This window comes from Staurois parvus, unplaced genomic scaffold, assembly GCF_062004578.1.
Source record: "Staurois parvus isolate SC_StPar_1 unplaced genomic scaffold, SC_StPar_1.0 ptg000132l, whole genome shotgun sequence".
Lineage (NCBI taxonomy): Eukaryota > Metazoa > Chordata > Amphibia > Anura > Ranidae > Staurois > Staurois parvus.
The window spans coordinates 467,376-490,443 of NW_028317928.1; the positions used below are offsets into that span (position 1 = coordinate 467,376).

Consider the following 23,068-nt stretch of genomic DNA (forward strand, 5'->3'; position numbering starts at 1 on the left):
TCTCATTCCTGCAGCCATTGAGAAATACTGTGTGAGCTGTGATTGGTCACAGCTTTTCACATGGTACAAGGCTGTTGTGAATGGCCCTGTACCATGTGATCTTTGTGATCATTCACAGATTTCACACGTAGTAAGCAATGATGTCAGAAGTGACATCTTTCTTACTACTCTTCATGTGATCACTGATTGGCCAATCAGTGATCACATGATCGGGACCTCACACAGAGGTCCCAAACAGTGATCAGTGTTTTGCAGTGTCCAGAGGACACAGCGGGCACCGTATTGCAGTGTCGCGCGCTCCCAGGGAGCGCACACAGGCAGGGAAGCAGGGAGGATGTTTATAAATGGCCACCCACCCCTGAACTGCTCCCGTCAGGCCATTTATATACATGGGCTGGATGGGAAGTGGTTAACGTGACTTTACTCATAACGTCCCGTGTGCGTGAGGACTTAGAAGACATTTTCTTATCTTAAAACACAATGTTTAACCTCTTGGCGCCGGCGCCTCCTGGCCCTTTAAGAGGTTTCAGAGGAGGGGCAGGGTTTTAGGGTCATGTGACCACCGCGATTCGCTGTCACATGATCGGAAAAGGTCCCAGAGAGAAAGTTATCACTTCGGTCAGAATTTTAATTTTAGGGAATCCATTGTTTATAATATGCTGTAGTCTATGACGTATATGGATGTAACGAACGTTCTACTTTCATGGTGGTGATACTGGCAAGAGTTTCTTCTGCTGCTTTGTGTGGACAGATGATCTGATAAGCATTAATGTCAGGCTGATACTATCTAAACCATCTTGGGATTCTGTTCGGTGGAATTCCATACTGAACGATCACAGTAACTGCTCAACTGAAGGCAATGTGGGGTCAGCCTATGGCAAAATGGTGAAAGCTAATTATGGCTGGTGGAAGTTTCATTTTGGATTTGCGATGAAGATCACTACAACTGATCAATTCATCTTTAAAAATGAAAACATCTGAGCATTGAATGGAGAAAATCCTGGATTTATGTGGATTGGACCAGGCAATTTCTTTCAGTGGACCAGGCAATTACTTTCAGTGGACCAGGCAATTACTATCAGTGGACCAGGCAATTACTATCAGTGGACCTAGCAATTACTTTCAGTGGACCAAGCAATTACTTTCAGTGGACCAAGCAATTACTTTCAGTGGACCAGGCAATTACTTTCAGTGGACCAAGCAATTACTTTCAGTGAACCAGGCAATTACTATCAGTGGACCAAGCAATTACTTTCAGTGGACCAGGCAATTACTATCAGTGGACCAGGCAATTACTGTCAGTGGACCAGGAAATTACTATCAGTGGACCAAGCAATTACTTTCAGTGGACCAGGCAATTACTGTCAGTGGACCAGGAAATTACTATCAGTGGACCAAGCAATTACTTTTAGTGGACCAGGCAATTACTATCAGTGGACCAAGTAATTACTTTCAGTGGACCAGGAAATTACTATTAGTGGACCAAGCAATTACTATCAGTGGACTAGGCAATTACTTTCAGTGGACCAGGCAATTACTTTCAGCGGACCAGACAATTACTATCAGTGGACCAAGCAATTACTTTCAGTGGACCAGGCAATTACTTTCAGTGGACCAGGCAATTACTATCAGTGGACCAAGCAATTACTTTCAGTGGACCAGGCAATTACTATCAATGGACTTTCAGTGGACCAAGCAATTACTTTCAGTGGACCAAGCAATTACTTTTAGAGGACCAAGCAGTTACTTTCAGTGGACCAAGCATTACTTTCAGTGGACCAAGCAATTAGTTTCAGTGGACCAAGCAATTACTTTAAGTAAGATGGTGAAAGATGACTCGTGTACTGAAGTCAAACCCAGGACTGGACTGCAATGTCAGCTTATCATTCCTCAATACTCATGACTGTGGTGGGATACACTGACGAAACTACCAGCCATGGAATAGGCCTTACGACTATATGGGCCGCTGATGTTTACCAAATCTTTTGCCGGTCATGATCTAAAGTCATATTATCCAATAAGTAATTCATGGGAATATTTTAGAGGCTGATGAAAAGAGATGTAACCAGTTTCAATTTCATATTTTATATGAGCCATTATGAAGCATTCAAAACCTCAAATCACAATGCAACCCTGCTAGTTGATTATATGTTTACTATTTATGAATCAGTTCTGAAGAATAAGAACCGATTCAAGTGGGGGCATGTAGGGATATTGTAATTTTATATATATATGGCTCAGTGCTCTCTAGTTGGCACCAGATATGGCTCAAGGTTCTGTGTTTGGACCAAGACATGGCTTAGTGCTCTCTAGTTGGGACCATATATGGCTCAAGGTTCTGTGTTTGGACCAAGCCATGGCTTAGTGCTCTCTAGTTGGCACCAGATACAGTACGGCTCAAGGTTCTCTGCTTGGACAAAGACATGGCTTAGTGCTCTCTAGTTGGCACCAGATATGGCTCAAGGTTCTGTGTTTGGGCCAAGCCATGGCTTAGTGCTCTCTAGTTGGCACTAGATATGGCTCAAGGTTCTGTGTTTGGACCAAGACATGGCTTAGCACTCTCTAGTTGGCACCAGATATTGCTCAAGGTTCTGTGTTTGGATCAAGCCATGGCTTAGCGCTCTCTAGTTGGCACCAGATATGGCTCACGGTTCTGTGTTTGGGCCAAGCCATGGCTTAGCGCTCTCTAGTTGGCACCAGATATGGCTCAAGGTTCTGTGTTTGGGCCAAGCCATGGCTTAGCGTTCTCTAGTTGGCACCAGATATGACTCAAGGTTCTGTTTGGGCCAAGCCATGGCTTAGTGCTCTATAGTTGGCACCAGATACTGTATGGCTCAAGGTTCTGTGTTTGGACCAAGCCATGGCATAGTGCTCTCTAGATGGCACCAAATGTGTTCTGTGCTTGGTACCGGTTATGGTTGAGTTCTCTCTAGTTCACACCAAATATGACTCTGTACTTAGACTTAGATACAGTATATTTCAGTGCTCATTAGCTACCACCAGATAAGATCCAATGTTCTGTGCTTGGACCCAGATATGGCTTAATGCTCTCTTTATGGCACCTGATATGACCCAGTGCTCTAATATGGCTCAGTATTCTCTAGCTGGCACCAGATATGGTATAGTATTTTCTAACTAGAGATATGGTGTTTACTTCTGTGTTAAGCCTGGTACACACTATAAGTTTTTGAAAAAAGAAACCCCACGAGATCACTGTAATAACACAAGAGATGCAAGTACAGTGATCTCCCCTGTTGTGCTATTGTGTTCTGAGAAGGGGATCGCTCCCACCCAGCAGGACTTACTGATCAGCACTGCCAGCAATGATCAGATGTCAACTGGATGCTGGTTTCCAGAATGCCCGTTCAACAGAAGCTGGTCATGAGACCGGCTTCTGATGGACAGGGACCAAAAGTCATCCGGTTCCTGCCAAACCGTTTCTGGCTGATTTTTGACCCATGTGTCCCTAGCATTACACAGAAAGGGATCAAATGCCAATCTTTAGAGGGTTTCCTGGCGTTGAAGGAATTTTCATCAAAGAGAGGAAGGGGGAGGGGGGTAAGTGATTTAATAAGGAGGAGGAAGGACAGGAGGACCTGTCAGTCCTTTTAATGTTGGTTACCCACTTGTGCCAAACTCTGGAGAATTTTCTTCCTTCTCACAGGACTCATCATTTTTCACATATGTCTCTTCTTGCCCCTCAACTGCTTAAACATTACCCAACTTTAATGCTGACATCGCTATATCTTTACCAAATATGCTCAGTCTTCAGAATTTGAGGTTTTGTTCCTAGAAAAGTCAATGCTTTCTAAATAAATTCCCAATGAAACAACTGTTTATAGGAAACTCTGGTTTTATTGAAAACTTTATTAGAAGAATATATTTAACACTTTAATAAAAACAATATAATCAATATTATTCCAGTTATAAATATATATATATATTATTGCCTTTCATATATTATCCTTAATAAATTTATAGCACAATCTATTTTTTGGCGTTCCTGGGCCCCTTACCTGAATATATGGGCTTTCAGCCCTGGTTCACCCTGATGCGGCGTTTTCTGTGAGAATTCGGCACCGCATCAGAATCGCACCCCGTTCATACGAACCGTTGCGGTTGTGTATGTTAACAACACCACGAAAGCGGTCTGCAAAACGTGGTGCGATGTGAAGAATCGTATCATATAGGTGTGAATATCCATGCAATCTGATTCTAGTGCGGATCCAAATAAGGGTCCTGCATGTTTTTGGTGCGGGTGCTAAATGTATGGCTCTAATTGCACCACACACAAATCGCATGTGATTTGAGCAGGAATGCGGTGCGGTTCCTGTGCGAATCACATGTGATATACAGCACCGCATATATGTGAACCTGGACTCAAGGATGGTGAGCACAGAGCACAGAGTTCTACGGGGAGGTAATTTGAAGTATTAAGCAGTAGTGCAGCCACTCAGGAACGACCGTGGCTGCATATGATGGGTGATGCCTAATCTGACCGTCTGGTACCGACCCGGGGATGCCTGATTTGACCGTCTGGTACCGACCCGGGGATGCCTGATCTGACCGCCTGGTACCGACCCGGGGATGCCTGATCTGACCGCCTGGTACCGACCCGGGGATGCCTGATCTGACCGTCTGGTAAAGACCCGGGGATGCCTGATCTGACTGCCTGGTACCGACCCAGGGATGCCTGATCTGACCGTCTAGCACCGACCTGGGGATGCCTGATCTGACCGCCTGGCACCGACCCGGGGATGCCTGATCTGACCGCCTGGTACCGACCCGGGGATGCCTGATCTGACCGTCTGGTACCGACCCGGGGATGCCTGATCTGACCGCCTGGTACCGACCCGAAGATGCCTGATCTGACCGTCTGGTACCGACCCGGGGATGCCTGATCTGACCGTCTGGTACCGACCCAGGGATGCCTGATCTGACTGCCTGGTACCGACCCGGGGATGCCTGATCTGACCGCCTGGTACCGACCCGGGGATGCCTGATCTGACCATCTGGTACCGACCCGGGGATGCCTGATCTGACCGCCTGGTACCGACCCAGGGTGCCTGATCTTGCTCACCTTGTCTGCCACAGAACTTCCGGCCCAGTACACTTCTTGCTTTGTTCCTGTCTGCATGCTCAACCACCTGCAACCTGTCCCAGCCAGTCCTGAGTCTACTGCACCTGCCCGCTGTCAGCTGCCTCTGTCTCCTGGCTCATCCCTGGTGAACCATCGGCTATTTACCTGTGCAGCCTACTGGACTTACTACGGCACTCACACCTCGCCAATCTCTTTCAGTGGAAAATAGGGGAGACATCCAAGGTCATTTAGACCTTGGATGTCTCAAAGAGAACCTGTCACCAAAAATCATCACATATGGGACTATGTGATGAAAAAGAAAAAGTGACATTTTTTTTTTATTGTAAAAAATGAAAGTTACACCCAAGCACATACCATCCCCCCAAATAAAAACGTAAAAGCACACGCTGGGGCGCCAATGCATGAAACCGTCAATTGCGATACACGTTACATATCACCGCGCACGCCAGGATGAGAGCGATAATTCTAGCACCAGGCCTCCTCCAGAAAGCTAAACTGGTGTCCTATAAGAAGCTTTAAAAGTGTCGACCTATAGAAAATATAGGGTACTAAAGTTTGTCGCCATTTCACGAGCGCACACAAATTTAAGGTTTTACAAGTGGGATATCTATTTACTCGCTGCAACCTCATCTTTTATATTTTACAAAAAAAATGGTAATTTATTGTTTTGCTCCCTAAAATTAACTTACTTGTATTTCTTACTAAAATTTTGCGGTAATATCATGCGACATAAAACACTGGAATTACCACTAACTTCAGGCCTAAAATGATTTTTTTAAATGTGTGCAAAAAACGCAAAAATGGCTCTGGCAATGAAAACGCAAAAACGGCTCTGGCAGCGAAAGGGATAAAGTATAAGCCCTGACCCACCCTTTCCTGATGAGCAGCCAATCGTTGTTCATCACACTGCAAGGTCTCTCCCCTCTCTGCTAGTCCCCGGGTGCGGTGCTGGAGAGAGGCAGGGAGGGGGGGAGGAGGAGATAAACAGCGCAATGGTAAAAATATTTAAGTTGCCATAAAGCCTCTTTTGTTTTTAAACGCCCCTGACATTCCTAAAATCACCTCCAATTTAAATACGGTTTTGGTTAAAAAAAAATTTTTTTTTATCAGGACAAGTAGATTGTCATAAGGGACAAGTAGATTGGGGCCCCGATTTCGTCCCTGAACAAGTAGTTTTTTTCAAAAATTTCCACACCCCTGCCTGTGCTATCCTCAAGCAGAGGAGATGGAACCTTTGTGTGTAAGTTCTGAAGCCCTATCACAGCATTATCTTTTAAATGGACAGAATGGTTATTGGAGATATTGTCTCATTTCATGAAAACCAACTCCAAAATGTTGGTAGCTACCAACAACTAACCAGAATTCTGTACTCACAAATTTGATCCTAAAGCCCGCCCTTCTCAACTGTGATGTACACTAACCAGCCACTTTATGAGGTCCACCTGTTCAATTGCTTGGTAACACAAATTGCTAATCAGCCAATCACATGGCAAGATCTCAATGCATTTAGGCCCCTAGACGTGTTGAAGTTCAAACAGAGCATCAGAACGGGGAAGAAAGGGGACTTAGGTGACTCTGAGCGTGGCATGGTTGTTGGTGCCAGACGGGCTGGTCTGAGTATTTCAAAAACTGCTGATCTACTGGGATTTTCCTTCACAACCATCTCTAGGGTTTACAGAGAATGGTCCGAAAAGAGAAAATTACAGTGAGTGGCAGTTGTGTGGCCACAAATGCCTTGTTGATGTCAGAAAAGACATGGGCAGACTGGTTGGGGATTATGAAAAGGCAACAGTAACTCATGTCAATATGGACCAAAATCACTGAGGAATGTTTCCTACACCTTGCTGAATCTATACCATGAAGAATGAAGGCAGTTCTGAAGGCAAAAGGGGGTCCAACTCGGTAGGACCAAGGTGGACCTAATATAGTGGCCGGTGAGTGTATAAAACAATAAACAATTTAAAAAAAAAACAAAACAAAAAAACCCCATTCTCAGAACAAAATTGACATATAAATTACAAACATTAAAAATTATATATACATCCATTAAAAATGATATTTCATGTATAGTTGGCTCAGGCACCTGTTGGCTTTGTCAACCTCCTGGAGGTTTGGGAAGTGCTGAGATCTTCTTGTTGTAGTTCTTGCACTGTTCCCACCCACCATGCAGTTTTAGTTGGAATACCCATAGGTGAATTTGGGGATGGCTTCACTTTATCTTTATCCTTTGATACTTACAAAAGCCTGATCTCTCCTCTGTCCTCCGCATTGGACATCGAATGGTCGTCTTCAATGACTAGGCTTCTGATGGACCAGATTTGGTCTGTTGAAGGAGATCACAGTAATCAATATCTATCACTGGTGAAGAGTTTGATATCTTTTAAGGCCTGATGTCTCTGTGAACGACTTCCCTCACTCAGAACATGGATAAGGTCTCTGTCCTGTGTGAATCCTCCAGTGTATATGCAGATCACATTTCTGAAGGAAGGATTTATGGCATTCAGGACATGAATATGGTCTTCTTCAATCATTAGGCTTTCTTCTTCTCTCTTGGGAATCTTGGGATAGATCAGATTTGGTCTCCTAGAGATATCACAGTAGTCAATATCTCTCACCGGTGAAGTCTTCAATGTCTTTAAAGGCCTGGTGATGGCTTCACCTTATCTTTATCTTTTAATGCTTACCAAAGTCTAATCTCTTCTCTAAATGTCCTCTACATTGGTCATTGAATGGTCTTCTTCAATGATTAGGCTTTTTGCTTCTCTCGTGTGAATGTTGTGAGGGATCAGATTTGGTCTCTTAGAGGTGATCACAGTAGTTGATATATCTCACCGGTGACGTCTTCGATGTCTTTTAAGGCCTGACGTCTCTGTGAACGACTTCCCGCACTCAGAACACAGATAAGGTCTCTGTCCCGTGTGAATCCTCCGGTGTTTAACCATATCACATTTCTGAAGGAACGATTTGTCGCATTCAGTGCATGGATATGGCTTCTCCCCAGTGTGCATTTTTCGGTGTCGATCAAGGTGACCCTGCTGGCCAAAGCATTTTCTGCATTCTGGGCACGAGAATGGTTTTTCACCAGAATGAATTCTGATATGAGTCACAAGACTTATTTTCTTGGTGAAGCATTTCCCACAATGTAGACAGGAAAAGGGCTTCACGCCCGTATGTATTCTCTGATGCTGGATGAGATTTGACTTGTGGGAGTAGAATTTCCCACATTCGGGACATGGATAAGGCCATTTAGGCTGCTGAGTATTTGGTTCTTTGAGAACAACTGCTTTCTTTTTAAACAATTTCCCTTGTTTAGCAGGTGAAGATGACTTTTTTCCAGATTTTTTCTTACGAGGGTGCTTCAGGTGAGGCTTTTCTCTAAACATTTTCCCACAGTAAATTCCCCAATGTTTAAGAAATATTGACTGGCGTCTAAAACATCTGCCACATACTGAACATGAAAATTTTGCGAGTCCATTCTGATCTGTTTTATCTTTAACACAACCCGATAGGCCAGGGAGAGAATGCTTTGGGTCAGAGAGATCAAGTGATCTACCATCAGTGTTAAAAGCAGAACCAGTAACAGTAGATAACATCTTGGAAGAGGTTTCCTGACAATTTGAGGTGTCTGAGGATTGATCAGCCTTGTGAGGATCTAAATGGGTGTTTGGGACAACATCATGTGACTTCTCCAAAGAAGATCTCTTAAAGGATTTGGGTGATCTATAAATGCTGCAAATTTCTGGATGGTTAGTTGGCATAATAGCAAGATAGCTATCGGGGGAAAGTTCCTCAGGATCACAGGGATCTGCTAAATTCTGAGCACTGTGAGGTTCACGATGGATGTTTGGGATAAGAACTTGAAAAGACTCATGAAAGCCAGAGGAATCAAGACATCGGTGAGCACTGCATATTTCTTGAATAATATCGATTGTAATAGGATTTGATTCCATGGAAGATGATTCTTTTGGATTAGAGGGACTGAGTGGGCTATCCACATTGTGACATTTCACATGAGCATCTTGAGTAACTGACTTTGACATTGCGTGAAAAGATACTTCATGATCCGGTGATCTATCTGCTCTGTGAAGTATTGGAGGAATATCAGGACAGATAGGATGAGCTTTCAGAGGTGAAGGATTAGAGATCTGATCCAGGTATCTATAGGATATGTGACATTTTGGATTAATTTTTGGGGTTACTGTCTGTGACATATCAATAGAATATTTCTCAAGAATAGGGGGACTTGGAGATCTGTCGCCACTCTGGCATTCTGATACTACATTTGGGATGAGAACATAGGACTCCGTGGGAAAGAATTCCTTAGGATGAGAGCAGTTGGGTGATCTATCCATGCTGTGAGGTTCTGGATGGACATTTGAGTCAACACTAAGTGATATATTGGGAGGAGATTGCTCAGCTATGGAGGGATCTGGTGATCTATTTTCACTGTGACGTCCTGCGTGGATATTTTGGGATGAATGTGATATAGCAGAGGATTCGTCAAGACAGTAGGATTCCAGTGATGTGTGGAGTGAACAGACATTGTGGGGAACAGCGTGTGACTTTGTGGAAAATAGATCCTTAGGATGAGAGCGATTGGATGATCTATCCACACTGTGATGTTTTGGAAGGACCTTCAAGTCAATACTAACCGATACACTAGAAGATTGCTCAGTTATGGAGCGTTCCGGTGATCTGTTTTCACTGTGATGTCCGGCTTTGATATTTGGGGATGAATGTAATTTAGCAGAGGATTCATCAGAATAATAGGAATCCGGTGATATGTTAATTGAACAGATATTAGGGGAAACAGTGTGCGACTTCCTAGAAAAGCATTCCGTAGGATGAGAGCGGTTACGTGACCTATTCACATTGTAATGTTCAGGAAGGACATTCGAGTCAACACTAAATGATACATTGGGAGAAGATTGCTCAGGTATGGAGGGATCTGGTGATCTGTTTTCACTGTGATGTCCTGCATGAATACTTGGGGATGAATGTGATGTAACAGAGGTTTCATCAGGATAATAGGAATCTGGTGATCTGCTAAGTGAGCAGATATTGGGGGAAATAATGCATGACGTCACGGGAAAGAATTTCTTAGAATATAAGTGGTTGGTTGATCTGTCCACACAGTCATGTTCAGGAAGGACAATTGAGTCAACATTAAGTGATACACCTGGAGGAGTTTGCTCAGCTATGGAGCGTTCTGGTGATCTGTTTCCACTGTGATCTCTTGCGTGGTTATTTGAGAACGAATGTGATTTAGCAGTAGATTCTTCAGGGTAATAGGGATCCAGTGATTTGTTGGGTGACTGGAAATTCTGGATAACACTGTGTGACTTCATGTGAGAAGATACGTCAGTATCCAGTGTTCTATCCACACTGTGAAGTTCCGAATGGATATCTGGAGTGACAGCATGGGTTATATCAAGAGAACATTCCTCAGGATAGGAAGGATGAAGTGATCTGTCTGGACTCTGAAGTCCAAGACTGCTATTTGATGCAGTATGCACTTTATCAGAAGACTCATCGGGATCCGGTGATCTCCCACGTAATGAACGGATATTTGGGCTGATAATAAGTGACTTCATGGAAGTGTATTCCTCAGGATAACAAGGAATAAGTGATTCATCCAGAAGGAGACGTTCTGGATGGACATTTAAAGTGATAAGCAATTTACTGGAGGACAAATACTCAAGAATAGGGGAATTCTGTGACCTTTCTGCAGTCTGTAGGTCTAAATGGACATTAGGAGCAGTATGCGATCCAACGGATGATATTTCTGAACTATCAAGTCCCGAATAAATATTTACATCAGTATGTGACTGATCAGAAGATTCTTCAGGATGAGAGGGACCTGGTGAGCTGTTAAGTGCTAAATAGACATTTGAGGTAATGGTACGTGCCTCAAAGGGAGAGGATTCTTTAGAATCTGGTGGCCTATCCATATTGTGAAGTCCCAGATTGACATTAGTATGGGATTTATCTTGAGTGGGTTCCTTGGGATTAATGAGATCCAGTGACATATCTGTATTTTGCAGTCTCAAATGGATGTTTGGAGAGAGATTATATGGATATTCTTGGGGATTAGTGGTTTGGGGTGACCTGTCCGAACCCCGAAGTTCTGGACTGATATCTGGGGCAGTAGGCAATTTATCAGGAGGTTCATTGGGGAAAGAGGGATCTGGTGATCTCTTTGGGATATTTGGATCAACAGTATCTGACTCCATGGGGGAGGGTCCCTCAGAATTAGATGGATTGAGTGAACGATCCACACTGTGAAGTCCTGGATGCATAACACTATGTGCCTCTTCGGGAAAAGAATCCTTGGAATTAGAGGGATCTGTAAATGTGTCGGCACTGTGAGGTCCTGGATGGCTATTGGGGGTAACAAGGTTTTCTCCCTGAGAACCTCCTACCACATCATCCTCATTCATGCTACAAGTGGGACGTTCCTCTGAGCTTCTCCTGGTGTGGTGTCCATCTGCGGGCAAATAAAACATTTCAATCTTTCCATGTTTAGTCACCCTTATTTCATTTTTTACCCCTTAAGCTTTGGAAGGTTTTACTCCCCTTCATGACGAGGCCATTTTTTTAACTATTCAGCACTGCGCTACTTTAACTGGCACTTGCATGGCCATGCAATGCTGTAACAAAATTTTTTTTTATTATATAAATGGAAAAAAAGACAGAAAATTTAGAAGAAAAAAAAAACCTATATTTTCTACTTTCTGCTATAAAACATATCCAATAAAAAATTAAGAAATCTAATTTCTTCATAAATGTAAGCCAAAATGGTTCGTGTGAAAGTTAGAGCATCTACAACTATGGTATATATACTGAAATGTATGCAGTTATGAAGCCATAATGGTAACGGCGGTGGTCAGTGACTTCTAGTGGGACTGTGATAGTGTGGTGGTATGGTATACAGTGAAGGAAATAAGTATTTGACCCCCTGCTGATTTTCAATGTTTGCCCACTCACAAAGTAATAATCAGTCTAAAAATCGAATGGTAGGTGTATTGTAACACTGAGAGACAGAATAGCAACAACAAATTCAGCAGAAATGCATGTCTAACAAATGATGCACTGATTTGCATGTTCATGAGGGAAATAAGTATTTGATCCCCTATCATTCAGCAGGATTTCTGGCTACCAGGTGTCTTTCATACAGGTGACAAGCTGAGATTAGAAGCAGTCTCTTAAAGGGAGTGCTGCTAATCTCATTTTGTTACCTGTATAAAAATCACCTGTCCACAGGAGCAATCAAACAATCAGACTCCAAACTCTCCACCATGGCAAAGACCAAAGAGCTGTCCAAGGATGTCAGGGACAAGATTGTAGACCTACACAAGGCTGGACTGGACTACCAAACTATCGCCAAGCAGCTTGGTGCGAAGGTGACAACAGTTGGTGCAATCATTCGCAAATGGAAGAAACACAAAACAATGGTCAGTCTCCCTAGGTCTGGTGCACCATGCAAGATCTCACCTCGTGGAGTGTCAATGATCATGAGAACACTGAGGAATCATCCCAGAACTACACGTGAGGATCTTGTCAATGATCTCCAGGCAGCTGGGACCACAGTCACCAAGAAAACAATTGGTAACACACTACGCCGACAAGGATTAAAATCCTGCAGTGCCCGCAAGGTCCCTCTGCTCAAGAAAGCACATGTCCAGGCCCATCTGAAGTTTGCCACTGAACAGCTGAATGATGCAGAGGAGGACTGGTTGAAAGTGTTGGGGTCAGATGAGACTAAAATCGAGCTCTTTGGCATCAACTCAACTCGTCGTGTTTGGAGGAGGAGGAATGCTGCCTTTGACCCCAAGAACACCATCCCAACTGTCAAACATGGCGGTGGAAACATTCTGCTTTGGGGGTGTTTTTCTGCTAAGGGGACAGGACAACTGCACCGCATCAAAGGGACAATGGATGGGGCAATGTACCATCAAATCTTGGGTGAGAACCTTCTTCCCTAAGCCAGGGCATTGAAAATGGGTCGTGGATGGTTGTTCCAGCATGACAATGACCCAAAACACACGGCCAAGGCAACAAAGGAGTGGCTCAAGAAGAAGCACATTAAGGTCCTGGAGTGGCCTAGCCAGTCTCCAGACCTTAATCTGATTGAAAATCTGTGGAGGGAGCTGAAAGTTCGGGTTGCCAAATGTCAGCCACCAAACCTTAATGACTTGGAGAGGATCTGCTAAGAGGAGTGGGCCAAAATCCCTCCTGAGATGTGTGCAAACCTGGTGGCCAACTACAGGAAACATCTGACCTCTGTGATTGCCAACAAGGGATTTGCCACCAAGTACTAAGTCATGTTTTGTGAAGGGGATCAAATACTTATTGCCCTCATGAACATGCAAATCAGTGCATCATTTGTTAGACATGCATTTCTGCTGAATTTGTTGTTGCTATTCTGTCTCTCAGTGTTACAATACACCTGCCATTCGATTTTTGGACTGATCATTTCTTTGTGAGTGGGCAAACCTTAAAAATCAGCAGGGTAGCAAATATGCATTTCCTTCACTGTATACCATACCACATTATCACAGTCCCACTAGAAGTCGCTGACCACCGCCGTTACCATTGTGGCTTCATAGCTGCATACATTTCAGTATATATACCATAGTTGTAGATGCTATAACTTTCACACGAACCATTTTGGCTTACATTTATGAAGAAATTGGATTTTTTAATTTTTCCCTCACTGTAGTATTGTAGCCAATCAGCTTTTAACTTCAGTTTGTTCAATTAAGCTTTGACAAGAAGCTGATTGATTTCTAGGCAGAGCTGCACCAGATTTTAAACTCTACAGTTTTAGTAAATCAACCACTGTGTGTTTGCAGACACAGGATTCTCTGCTGTGATTGGCTACAGCTGATCAGTAGGTCTCAGCCATAACCCCTGGTTCACACCTATGCAGCCGCGCGGGCCGCATTTTGCTCGGGCACGAGAGCCCATTCATATGAATGGACTCCCGTGCCACGCAGGGAAAGAAGTGCTGTCCACTCTAAGTAAATTTACTGTTGGCAGGCAGCAAGCAGGTAACAATGTCTATTAAAAACTTCATTTTCTCACGATTACAAAAGGACCGGGATGAATCTGAATCACATGTGAAGCAAGTGGTTCTCACAAGGAATGTTTCATTGATGGAAACGGAGTGAGAGCTTTCAGAAGAAAATCCCTAGCTATTTCTAGCCAGGTGTTTCAAACATGAACACCGGGAACAGCTTAGCAGCACTGGGGGCGGAACGAAAAAAAATATCAAGTCTGGAATTCCTTCTAAAACTTGTCAGGAACCAGAAACTGATGTAGGCAATATCGCTTCTCAGCCTTTTGTCTAAGATCAAGGGTAGTATCTGCTCAATATCTGATATGTCCCCTATCAGGGGACAGTTTATTAAATGAATTTTTAGAAGAGGAAGATGGAAGAAGAGCTTGTAGGCAATTAGTCAAGAATATAGGATTGGCCTTTTGATCCACCATGAATATACCGTATATCATAATTGTAAAAAAAAAAAAATCGCTTTTTGTTAATTACCTCTGCTGATGTCTGGAAGAAAATACCCCTGTGGACATTGGTCATCAGCCATTGAAGATGTCTCTTCTTCTACACATGGCACTGTCCCAGCATTCAAATCTCTACCCTAAACAATGAATGGAAACAAATAAGAAAAAAGAAAAACTAATTTCACTGTGGTGAGAATCTAAGTTCTATTTACCTGATGATGGTGAGGGATGGTGGGCCCTTCCTGTGTGGAATCCCAGGAATACAGACGGGGACATCCCTCTGGTGGGTTCCCATTACTTGATCTATCTGCCTGATGATGGTGAGGGATGGTGGGCCCTTCCTGTGTGGAATCCCAGGAATACAGAGGACGGGGACATCCCTCTGGTGGGTTCCCATTACTGGATCCATCTACCTGATGATGGTGAGGGATGGTGGGACCTTCCTGTGTGGAATCCCGGGAATACAGAGGTCGGGGACATCTCTCTGGTGGGTTCCCATGACTGGATCCATCTGTAGGAAACACACACACTGACTGAATCCACTGTTTCTATGTGTTTATCAGATGATGGGGGATCTAGGTGGACCCTCCGTACTGCTCTCTCCTTTACAACAAAGTCTCCACTTACCTGGTGATGTGAGGGGCGGCTGATCCTCCACCATGACATCCTTATAGAGATCCTTGTGTCCTTCTAGATACTCCCACTCCTCCATGGAGAAATAGACAGTGACATCCTGATACCTTATAGGAACCTAACACACAATGATACAGTCACCATCCAGACACATCCCTTGTCTATTACTGGAGAATGTCCTAGAATTCCCGGCACCGCTCACCTCTCCTGTAAGCAGATCGATGATCTTCTGGGAGACTTCTATAATCTTTTTGTCATTGTTCCTTTCAGATGTTAGAGAGTTAGGTTCAGGCTCCAAGATGGGACGCTGGCTCCTGCCCCGCCCTCCTAGTACATTTAAAAGACCTTCAATAAATGTCAGCTTCACTGCTGCATATTTCTAGATAGGAGGAAAAAGGTGCAAATATTCATGAGTGATGTCATGTGACTTCCCAGAATCCTCCTCACCTCTCTGGTCAGGTCTGTGTTTTATTATTAAAAATAAGAGTGCTCATGTGACCTCCCAGAATCCTCCTCACCTCTCTGGTCAGCTGTGTTTTATTAAGAGAGAGAAGAGTGATGTCATGTGACCTCCCAGAATCCCCCTCACCTCTCCGGTCAGCTCTGTGTTTTATTAATAGAGATAAGAGTGATGTCATGTGACCTCCCAGAATCCTCCTCACCTCTCTGGTCAGCTGTGTTTTATTAATAAAGAGTGATGTCATGTGACCTCCCAGAACCCTCCTCACCTCTCCGGTCAGGTCCGTGTTTTATTAATAGAGATAAGAGTGATGTCATGTGACCTCCCAGAATCCCCCTAACCTCTCCGGTCAGGTCTGTGTTTAATTAATAGAGAAAAGAGTGATGTCATGTGACCTCCCAGAATCCCCCTCACCTCTCCGGTCAGCTCTGTGTTTTATTAATAGAGATAAGAGTGATGTCATGTGACCACCCAGAATCCTCCTCACCTCTCTGGTCAGCTGTGTTTTATTAATAAAGAGTGATGTCATGTGACCTCCCAGAATCCTCCTCACCTCTCCGGTCAGGTCGGTGTTTTATTAATAGAGAAAAGAGTGATGTCATGTGACCTCCCAGAATCCTCCTCACCTCTCCGGTCAGCTCTGTGTTTTATTAATAAAGATAAGAGTGATGTCATGTGACCTCCCAGAATCCCCCTCACCTCTCTGGTCAGGTCTGTGTTTTATTAATAGAGAAAAGAGTGATGTCATGTGACCTCCCAGAATCCTCCTCACCTCTCTGGTCAGGTCTGTGTTTTATTAATAGAGAAAAGAGTGATGTCATGTGACTTCCCAGAATCCTCCTCACCTCTCCGGTCAGCAGGTAGATGATCTCCATGGTGAGGTCTAATATCCTCTTGGTCATCACTCTCCTGTCCATCCCTTGTGGAGAAGTCCTGGTGGAGGAGAGGGGCAATTAGGAGACAATGGAAGGTAGTTTGAAGATTGGACTGTATTGGGATGGGGAGGGATGGAGGTAACAATGGTGAGCACAGTTCACACAATACACAGAACTGCTCACAGTAGAAACGTTTGAGGGTCATGTCTGTACATATGACATCAATTACTGGAAAAGAGCAATGGTGCTTCCTTTGTCTGTCCCTTGTTTAAAAAAAGTTAGAAATGTTTTTCTATTAAATATAGAGTGGGATAGTGACAGAGAGAGAGGACAGAGTGATGGGTGAATGGAGAGAAAGAGCTGGATTAAAGGGAAAGGATGGGGGGTGGAGAGAGAGGGATATAGAGTGACACAGACAAAGAAAATATAGGGGATCAGAGAGAGAGAGGATTGGGGGGGGGGCCTATAGAAAGGACATGTGTGGGGGGGGTATAGAGAAGATATAAAAAGGACATGGGGGGGTATAGAGAGGACATGGAGGGTATAGAGAGGATACGGGGGGGTTTAGAGAAAATGGGGGAGGGTATAGAGTGGATGCAGGAGTATAAAGATGATGGGGGGGTTTAGAGAGGGTGGGGGCATAGAGAGAACAGGGGGGTATAGAGAGAACGGGGGTCTAGAGAGGATGGGGGGGGGGTCTAGAGAGGACAGGGGAAATAGAGAGGGTGGGGGCATAGAGAAGATGGGGAGGGGGGTATAGAGCGGATGGGGGGGTCTAGAGAGGACAGGGGATATAGAGAGGGTGGCGGATAGAAAGGACAGGGAGGGTGATATAGACAGGATGGGGAGGTCTAGAGAGGACAGGGGATATAGAGAGGGTGGGGGATAGAGAGGATGGAGAAGAGTGATAAGGAAAGGCCAGAGGAGGAATACAGATGATGGAGATGGGGAAGGGTATAGAGGGGATGGAGATGGAGGTCTAGAGAGGAGGGGGTTATAGAGAGGATGGGGTATATAGAGAGGACATGGGCTACAGAGGGGGGGGGGTAGAAATAATGGGGGGGGGGGGGGTTGAGAGAAAAGGGGGGTCTAGAAAGAATGGGGGTTATAGAGAGGGGGGATAGAGAGGATGGGGGGGTATAGAGAAGGTGGGGGGGTTTAGAGAGGATGGGGGTCTAGAGAGGGTAGGGGGGATAGAGGATGGGGGTTATAGCGAGGGAGGGTGGGGGTCTAGAGAGGAATGGGGGGGGGGTCTAGAGAGGACAGGGGAAATAGAGAGGGTGGGGGCATAGAGAGGATGGGAGGTATAGAGAGAACGGGGGTCTAGAGAGGATGGGGGGGGGGTCTAGAGAGGACAGGGGAAATAGAGATGGTGGGGGCATAGAGAAGATGGGGAGGGGGGTATAGAGCGGATTGGGGGGGGGGGTCTAGAGAGGACAGGGGATATAGAGAGGGTGGCGGATAGAAAGGATGGGGGGGGGGTCTAGAGAGGATGGGGGGGTCTAGAGAGGACAGGGGATACAGAGAGGGTGGGGGATAGAGAGGACCGAGAAGAGGGATAAGGAAAGACCAGAGGAGGAATACAGAGGATGGAGATGGGGAAGGGTATAGAGGGGATGGAGATGGAGGTCTAGAGAGGAGGGGGGTATAGAGAGGATGGGGTATATAGAGAGGATAGGGGCCACGGGGGGGGGATAGAAATAATGGGGGGGGGGGGTTTGAGAGAAAAGGGGGGTCTAGAAAGAATGGGGGTTATAGAGAGGGGGGATAGAGAGGATGGGGGGTATAGAGAAGGTGGGGGGGTTTAGAGAGGATGGGGGGTCTAGAGAGGGTAGGGGGGATAGAGGATGGGGGTTATAGCGAGGGAGGGTGGGGGTCTAGAGAGGAATGGGGGGGGTCTAGAGAAGGTGGGGGGTATAGAGAGAATGGGGGGGTATAGAGAGGGTGGGGAGGTTGAGAGAAGATGGGGGTGTAGAGAGGGTTGAGAGAGGACGAGGGGTATAGAGAGAAGGGGTGATAGGACAGGAGGGTATAAAGAGCATGGGGGGGGGGGGTCCAGAGAGGATAAGGGTATAGAGAGGATGGGGGGTATAGAGAAGGTCGAGAATACAGAGGATGGAGATGGGGCTATAGAGAGGATGAAAGTGGGGGTAGAGAGAGAAGACATCCAGACACATGAATAATAGCAGATAAATGATCAGGACATGTAGATAGACATTTGTTAGTTCACCGCATACACCATGGGTGAGATATACCGTATATATATACACCATATTACCAGAAGTATTGGTCGGCCGGCCTTTCCACGCACATGACCTTTAATGGTCCCCCAGTCTTAGTCCGTAGGGTTCAATATTGAGTTGGCCCCGCCCTTTGCAGCTATAACAGCTTCAACTCTTCTGGGAAAGCCGTCCACAAGGTTTAGGAGGGTGTCTATGGGAAGACTGGACCATTCTTCCAGAAGCACATTTGTCAGGTCAGGCACTGATGTCGGGGGAGAAGGCTTGGCTCGCAGTCTCCGCTCTAATTCATCCCAAAGGTGTTCTATGGGGTTGAGGTCAGGACTCTGTGCAGGCCAGTCAAGTTCCTCCACCCCAAACTGTCTCCCATGTCTTTATGGACCTTGCTTTGTGCACTGGTGCGCAGTCATGTTGGAACAGGAAGGGGCCATCCCCAAACTCTTCCCACAAAGTTGGGAGCATGAAATTGTCCAAAATGTCTCCTTAAGTGTTCCCTTCACTGGAACTAGGGGGCCAAGGCCAACCCCTGAAAAACAACACCACACCATAATCCCCCCTCCACCAAACTTTACACTTGGCACAATGCAGTCAGGCAAGTACCGTTCTCCTGGCCAGACATGTCCATCGGATTGCCAGACAGAGAAGCGTGATTTGTCCCTCCAGAGAACACGTCTCCACTGCTCTAGAGTCAAGTGGCGGCGTGCTTTACACTACGGCATCCGATGCTTTGCATTGCACTTGGTGATGGAAGGCTTGGATGCAGCTGCTCGGCCATGGAAACCCATTCCATGAAGCTCTCTACGCACTGTTGTTGGGCTCATCTGAAGGCCACACCAAGTTTGGAGGTCTTTAGCTATTGACTCTGCAGACAGTAGGCGACTTCTGCGCACTGTGCGCTTCAGCATGTGCTGACCCCGCTCTGTCCTGTTACGTGGCCTACCACTTGGTGGCTGAGTTGCTGTTGTTCCCAGTTGCTTCCACTTTGTTATAATCCCACTAACAGTTGAGCGTGGAATATTTAATAGCCAGGAAATGTCCCGGATGGACTTATTGCACAGGTGACCACCTATCACGGGACCACGCTTGGAGTCACTGAGCTCCTGAGAGTGACCCATTCTTTCACAAATGTTTATAGAGGCAGTCTGCATGCCTAGGGGCTTGATTGTATACACCTGTGTCCATGGAGGTGATTGGAACATCTGAATCACAGGATATGGAGGGGATCGGAACACCTGGACCACATGATATGGAGGGGATCGGAACACCTAAACCACATGATATGGAGGGGATTGGAACGCCTGAATCACATGATATGGAGGGGATCGGAACACCTGAATCACATGATATGGAGGGGATCAGAACACCTGAATCACGATTGGAAGGGCGGGGCCAACACTTGAGGCAATATAGTGTATCTATAGACTGTATTGGCGGCACTGATAGTACAGAACCCGGGGGGGGGGGGAAGGGGTCATCCAGGACTCTCTCCTCACTGTGGGGCTCATCTTCATCCACATGTATCACTATGACCTCCCCCCTGTATGTGTACTTCCATCATATCTGTCCCCAAGGGGGGAGGGAGGACAGCGCCCCCTATGTATGGAGGAAGTTTATATCCATCTTCTATCACTGCATACTACAGACACCTATATATAGTACCCCCCAGTCATGTCTTGTATACAGTGACGTACAGGTGCTGACTCCTCCAGGATACACCTCCCCCCTGGTCTCTCTCTCTACCTCAATCGGCTGACCCCCTCAGTACCTCACAGCACACTCTTCCTCCTTCACTGCAGACCCGGAAATAAACCACTTCCGGGATTTCTCACCGCCCACTTTTGGTCTGTGCGTTCCACAGAGACCCCGCGGTGGTGAAAGCCTGTGGAACGCATACACAGCAAAGGGGCGGGGACAGTGGGCGGGGAATATTAGGGGCTTCTTTGCAGAGGAGGGAAAGAGCTGGAGAGGGGGGAGGGGCAGAAACAGCAAGGGGCGGGGAAGTACAGGGCTTGTCCAATGGCCAGCTTCTATCATCTTTAATGGAAGAACATCTTATATAACAATATCTTCTATATGTCTATTACTATATACAGCCTATCTATAAATACATATATATTTTATATCTCTATATATATACATATATATAATATATATAGATATATCTATAGATAGATAATATCTATATATATACAAAATATATAGATATATAATACAGATATATATACACTTATAGATATATATATACTATTTATATATATTTATATTTGTATATTTATATATAATATTTTATTTATATATATATATGTAGATCCTAAGATTTGTATATAAATGTAAGCAGCAGGGAGATACAACAGCAAGAAACTACTGCATGCTGGACAGACTGTGAGCAAACACCCTGGGAAACATCTCTTACAAATCTGAGTCCCACGTCATGTACCTTTTTAATATGTCCCCTCTACTCCTCCTTTTCATATTACTTTCTTGCGTTCCCAAAATCTCATTTCTTTACCCCTCTGCTCCACCCCAAAACTTGTACATCTCACGCTCACTGCTACCATCTCCCTACTACTGCTCTCATCACCTCCTGCTGATACCTCACTCTTCTGCTGACCCAAACACCAGGACTGGAAGGCATGTACGCTTGTGTACATCCCGCTCCCATGTTACTTTCCTCACCCTTCTTCTCCTCCTAACCTCTGGGGATATTTCCCCAAACCCTGGTCCCTCACCACCTCACTCACCCGCTAGGCACCCTCCTACTCCCACAAACCACCGCAACCCCCTCAACCTTATACCTGTCCCCCTCCTCCCTGCATCCACCCCTCCACTCTCGATTGCACTCCTGAATGCCCGATTGGTTTGCAACAAGCTCACCGCCATCCATGACCTCTTTACCTCCCACTCCCTCAACCTCCTAGCGGTCACCAAAACCTGGATCCAAGACACTGACTCCACTTCCCCTGCGGCACTCTCCTATGGAGGTCTCGTCTGATCCCATTCACCCAGACCGAGCGGTCGTAGAGGTGGTGGGGTCGGCATGATCTTGTCACCGCTGACCACCTTCCAGGTCCTCCCAAACCCCCCCTCTCTATCCTTCTCCTCCTTCGAGACCCACTGCATCTGACTCCTCTCCCCCACCCCTCTGAGGATTGCAGTAATCTTTCGGCCTCCTGGACCCGTATCCTGCTTCCTTGATGACTTTTCCGCCTGGCTACCCTTCTTCCTCTCCTCTAAGCTACCCACCATCATCCTTGGAGACTTCAATATCCCTGTCAATGTCAACAACCCAGCTACATCCCAACTCCTCCACGTAACCTCTTCTTTTGCACTCACACAGTGTACACAGTCCTCCACCCACACCGACGGGAACACCCTGGACCTCGTTTTCTCCCATCTCTGCACCCTCCACAACCTCACAAACACCCCTTTCCCTCTCTCTGACCACAACCTCATTATGTTCTCCATCTCCCCGTCCTCAAAAACCTCCCCCCCAAACGTCAAACCATCACCAGCCGTAACCTCTGCAACCTGAACCCGGACCCTCTCCACTCTGCAGCTGACTGTCTGTATGACAGTATCCTTCCACTGTCATGCCCCGACCTGGCCACTACTGCGTATAACGACTCGCTGTCAGCTGCCTTAGACTCCTTAGCACCCCTAACCACACGTAGCATTAGACCCAGACCGCTTCAACCCTGGCAGAACGACCACACTAAAATTCTTAAATGACGCAGTCGTGCGCCGGAACGATTATGGCGCAAAACCAAGTCCCCTCGAGCGTTCTCCCTCTACAAATCCGCCTTCCTCACCTACTCCTCCTCCCTCCACGCCGCCAAACAACCTCCCCAACACTCCGCTCCCTCAGCCTTGCTACCACTGAGGAGGTCACTAAGGTCATCTCAGAAGCCCACCTCACCACTTGCCCCCTTGACCCTGTCCCCACACAACTCCTCCGGTCACCCTCCTCCTCCATCCTACGCTCCCTCACCCACATCTTCAATCTCTCCCTCTCTACTGGCACATTCCCCTCCCCCTAAAGCATATGCACATCACCCCCATACTCAAAAAACCCTCCCTGGACCCCACCGACCTGAACAACCTTAGACCCATCTCCCTGCTGCCATTTACTTCCAAGCTCCTTGAGCGCTTAGTCTACAATCGCCTAAGTGCCCACCTCACTGACAACAACCTCCTCGATCCACTACAGTCTGGCTTCCGTCCCCTACACTCCACCGAAACC

The 23,068-nt window shown here is 45.9% G+C and overlaps 1 protein-coding gene and 1 pseudogene across 1 annotated transcript in view; one reads left to right on the forward strand and one right to left on the reverse strand.

Moving 5' to 3' along the window:
- The window catches only part of LOC149466101 (uncharacterized), a 57,422-nt gene extending 36,780 nt beyond the window's left edge, over nt 1–20,642 (reverse strand). Inside the window, exons 1-7 of the mRNA XM_089672697.1 lie at nt 20,594–20,642; nt 16,559–16,646; nt 15,456–15,632; nt 15,248–15,371; nt 14,833–15,131; nt 14,652–14,757; nt 7,934–11,588 (exon numbers count right to left, since the gene is read on the reverse strand). Of these exons, the coding sequence (XP_089528823.1) occupies nt 7,934–11,588; nt 14,652–14,757; nt 14,833–15,131; nt 15,248–15,371; nt 15,456–15,632; nt 16,559–16,630 (4,433 nt within the window). The 5' untranslated portion in view covers nt 16,631–16,646; nt 20,594–20,642. The remainder of the gene's footprint in view (nt 1–7,933; nt 11,589–14,651; nt 14,758–14,832; nt 15,132–15,247; nt 15,372–15,455; nt 15,633–16,558; nt 16,647–20,593) is intronic.
- LOC149466102 (U2 spliceosomal RNA) lies at nt 14,431–14,598 on the forward strand (annotated as a pseudogene).
- Nucleotides 20,643–23,068: the final 2,426 nt, after the last annotated feature.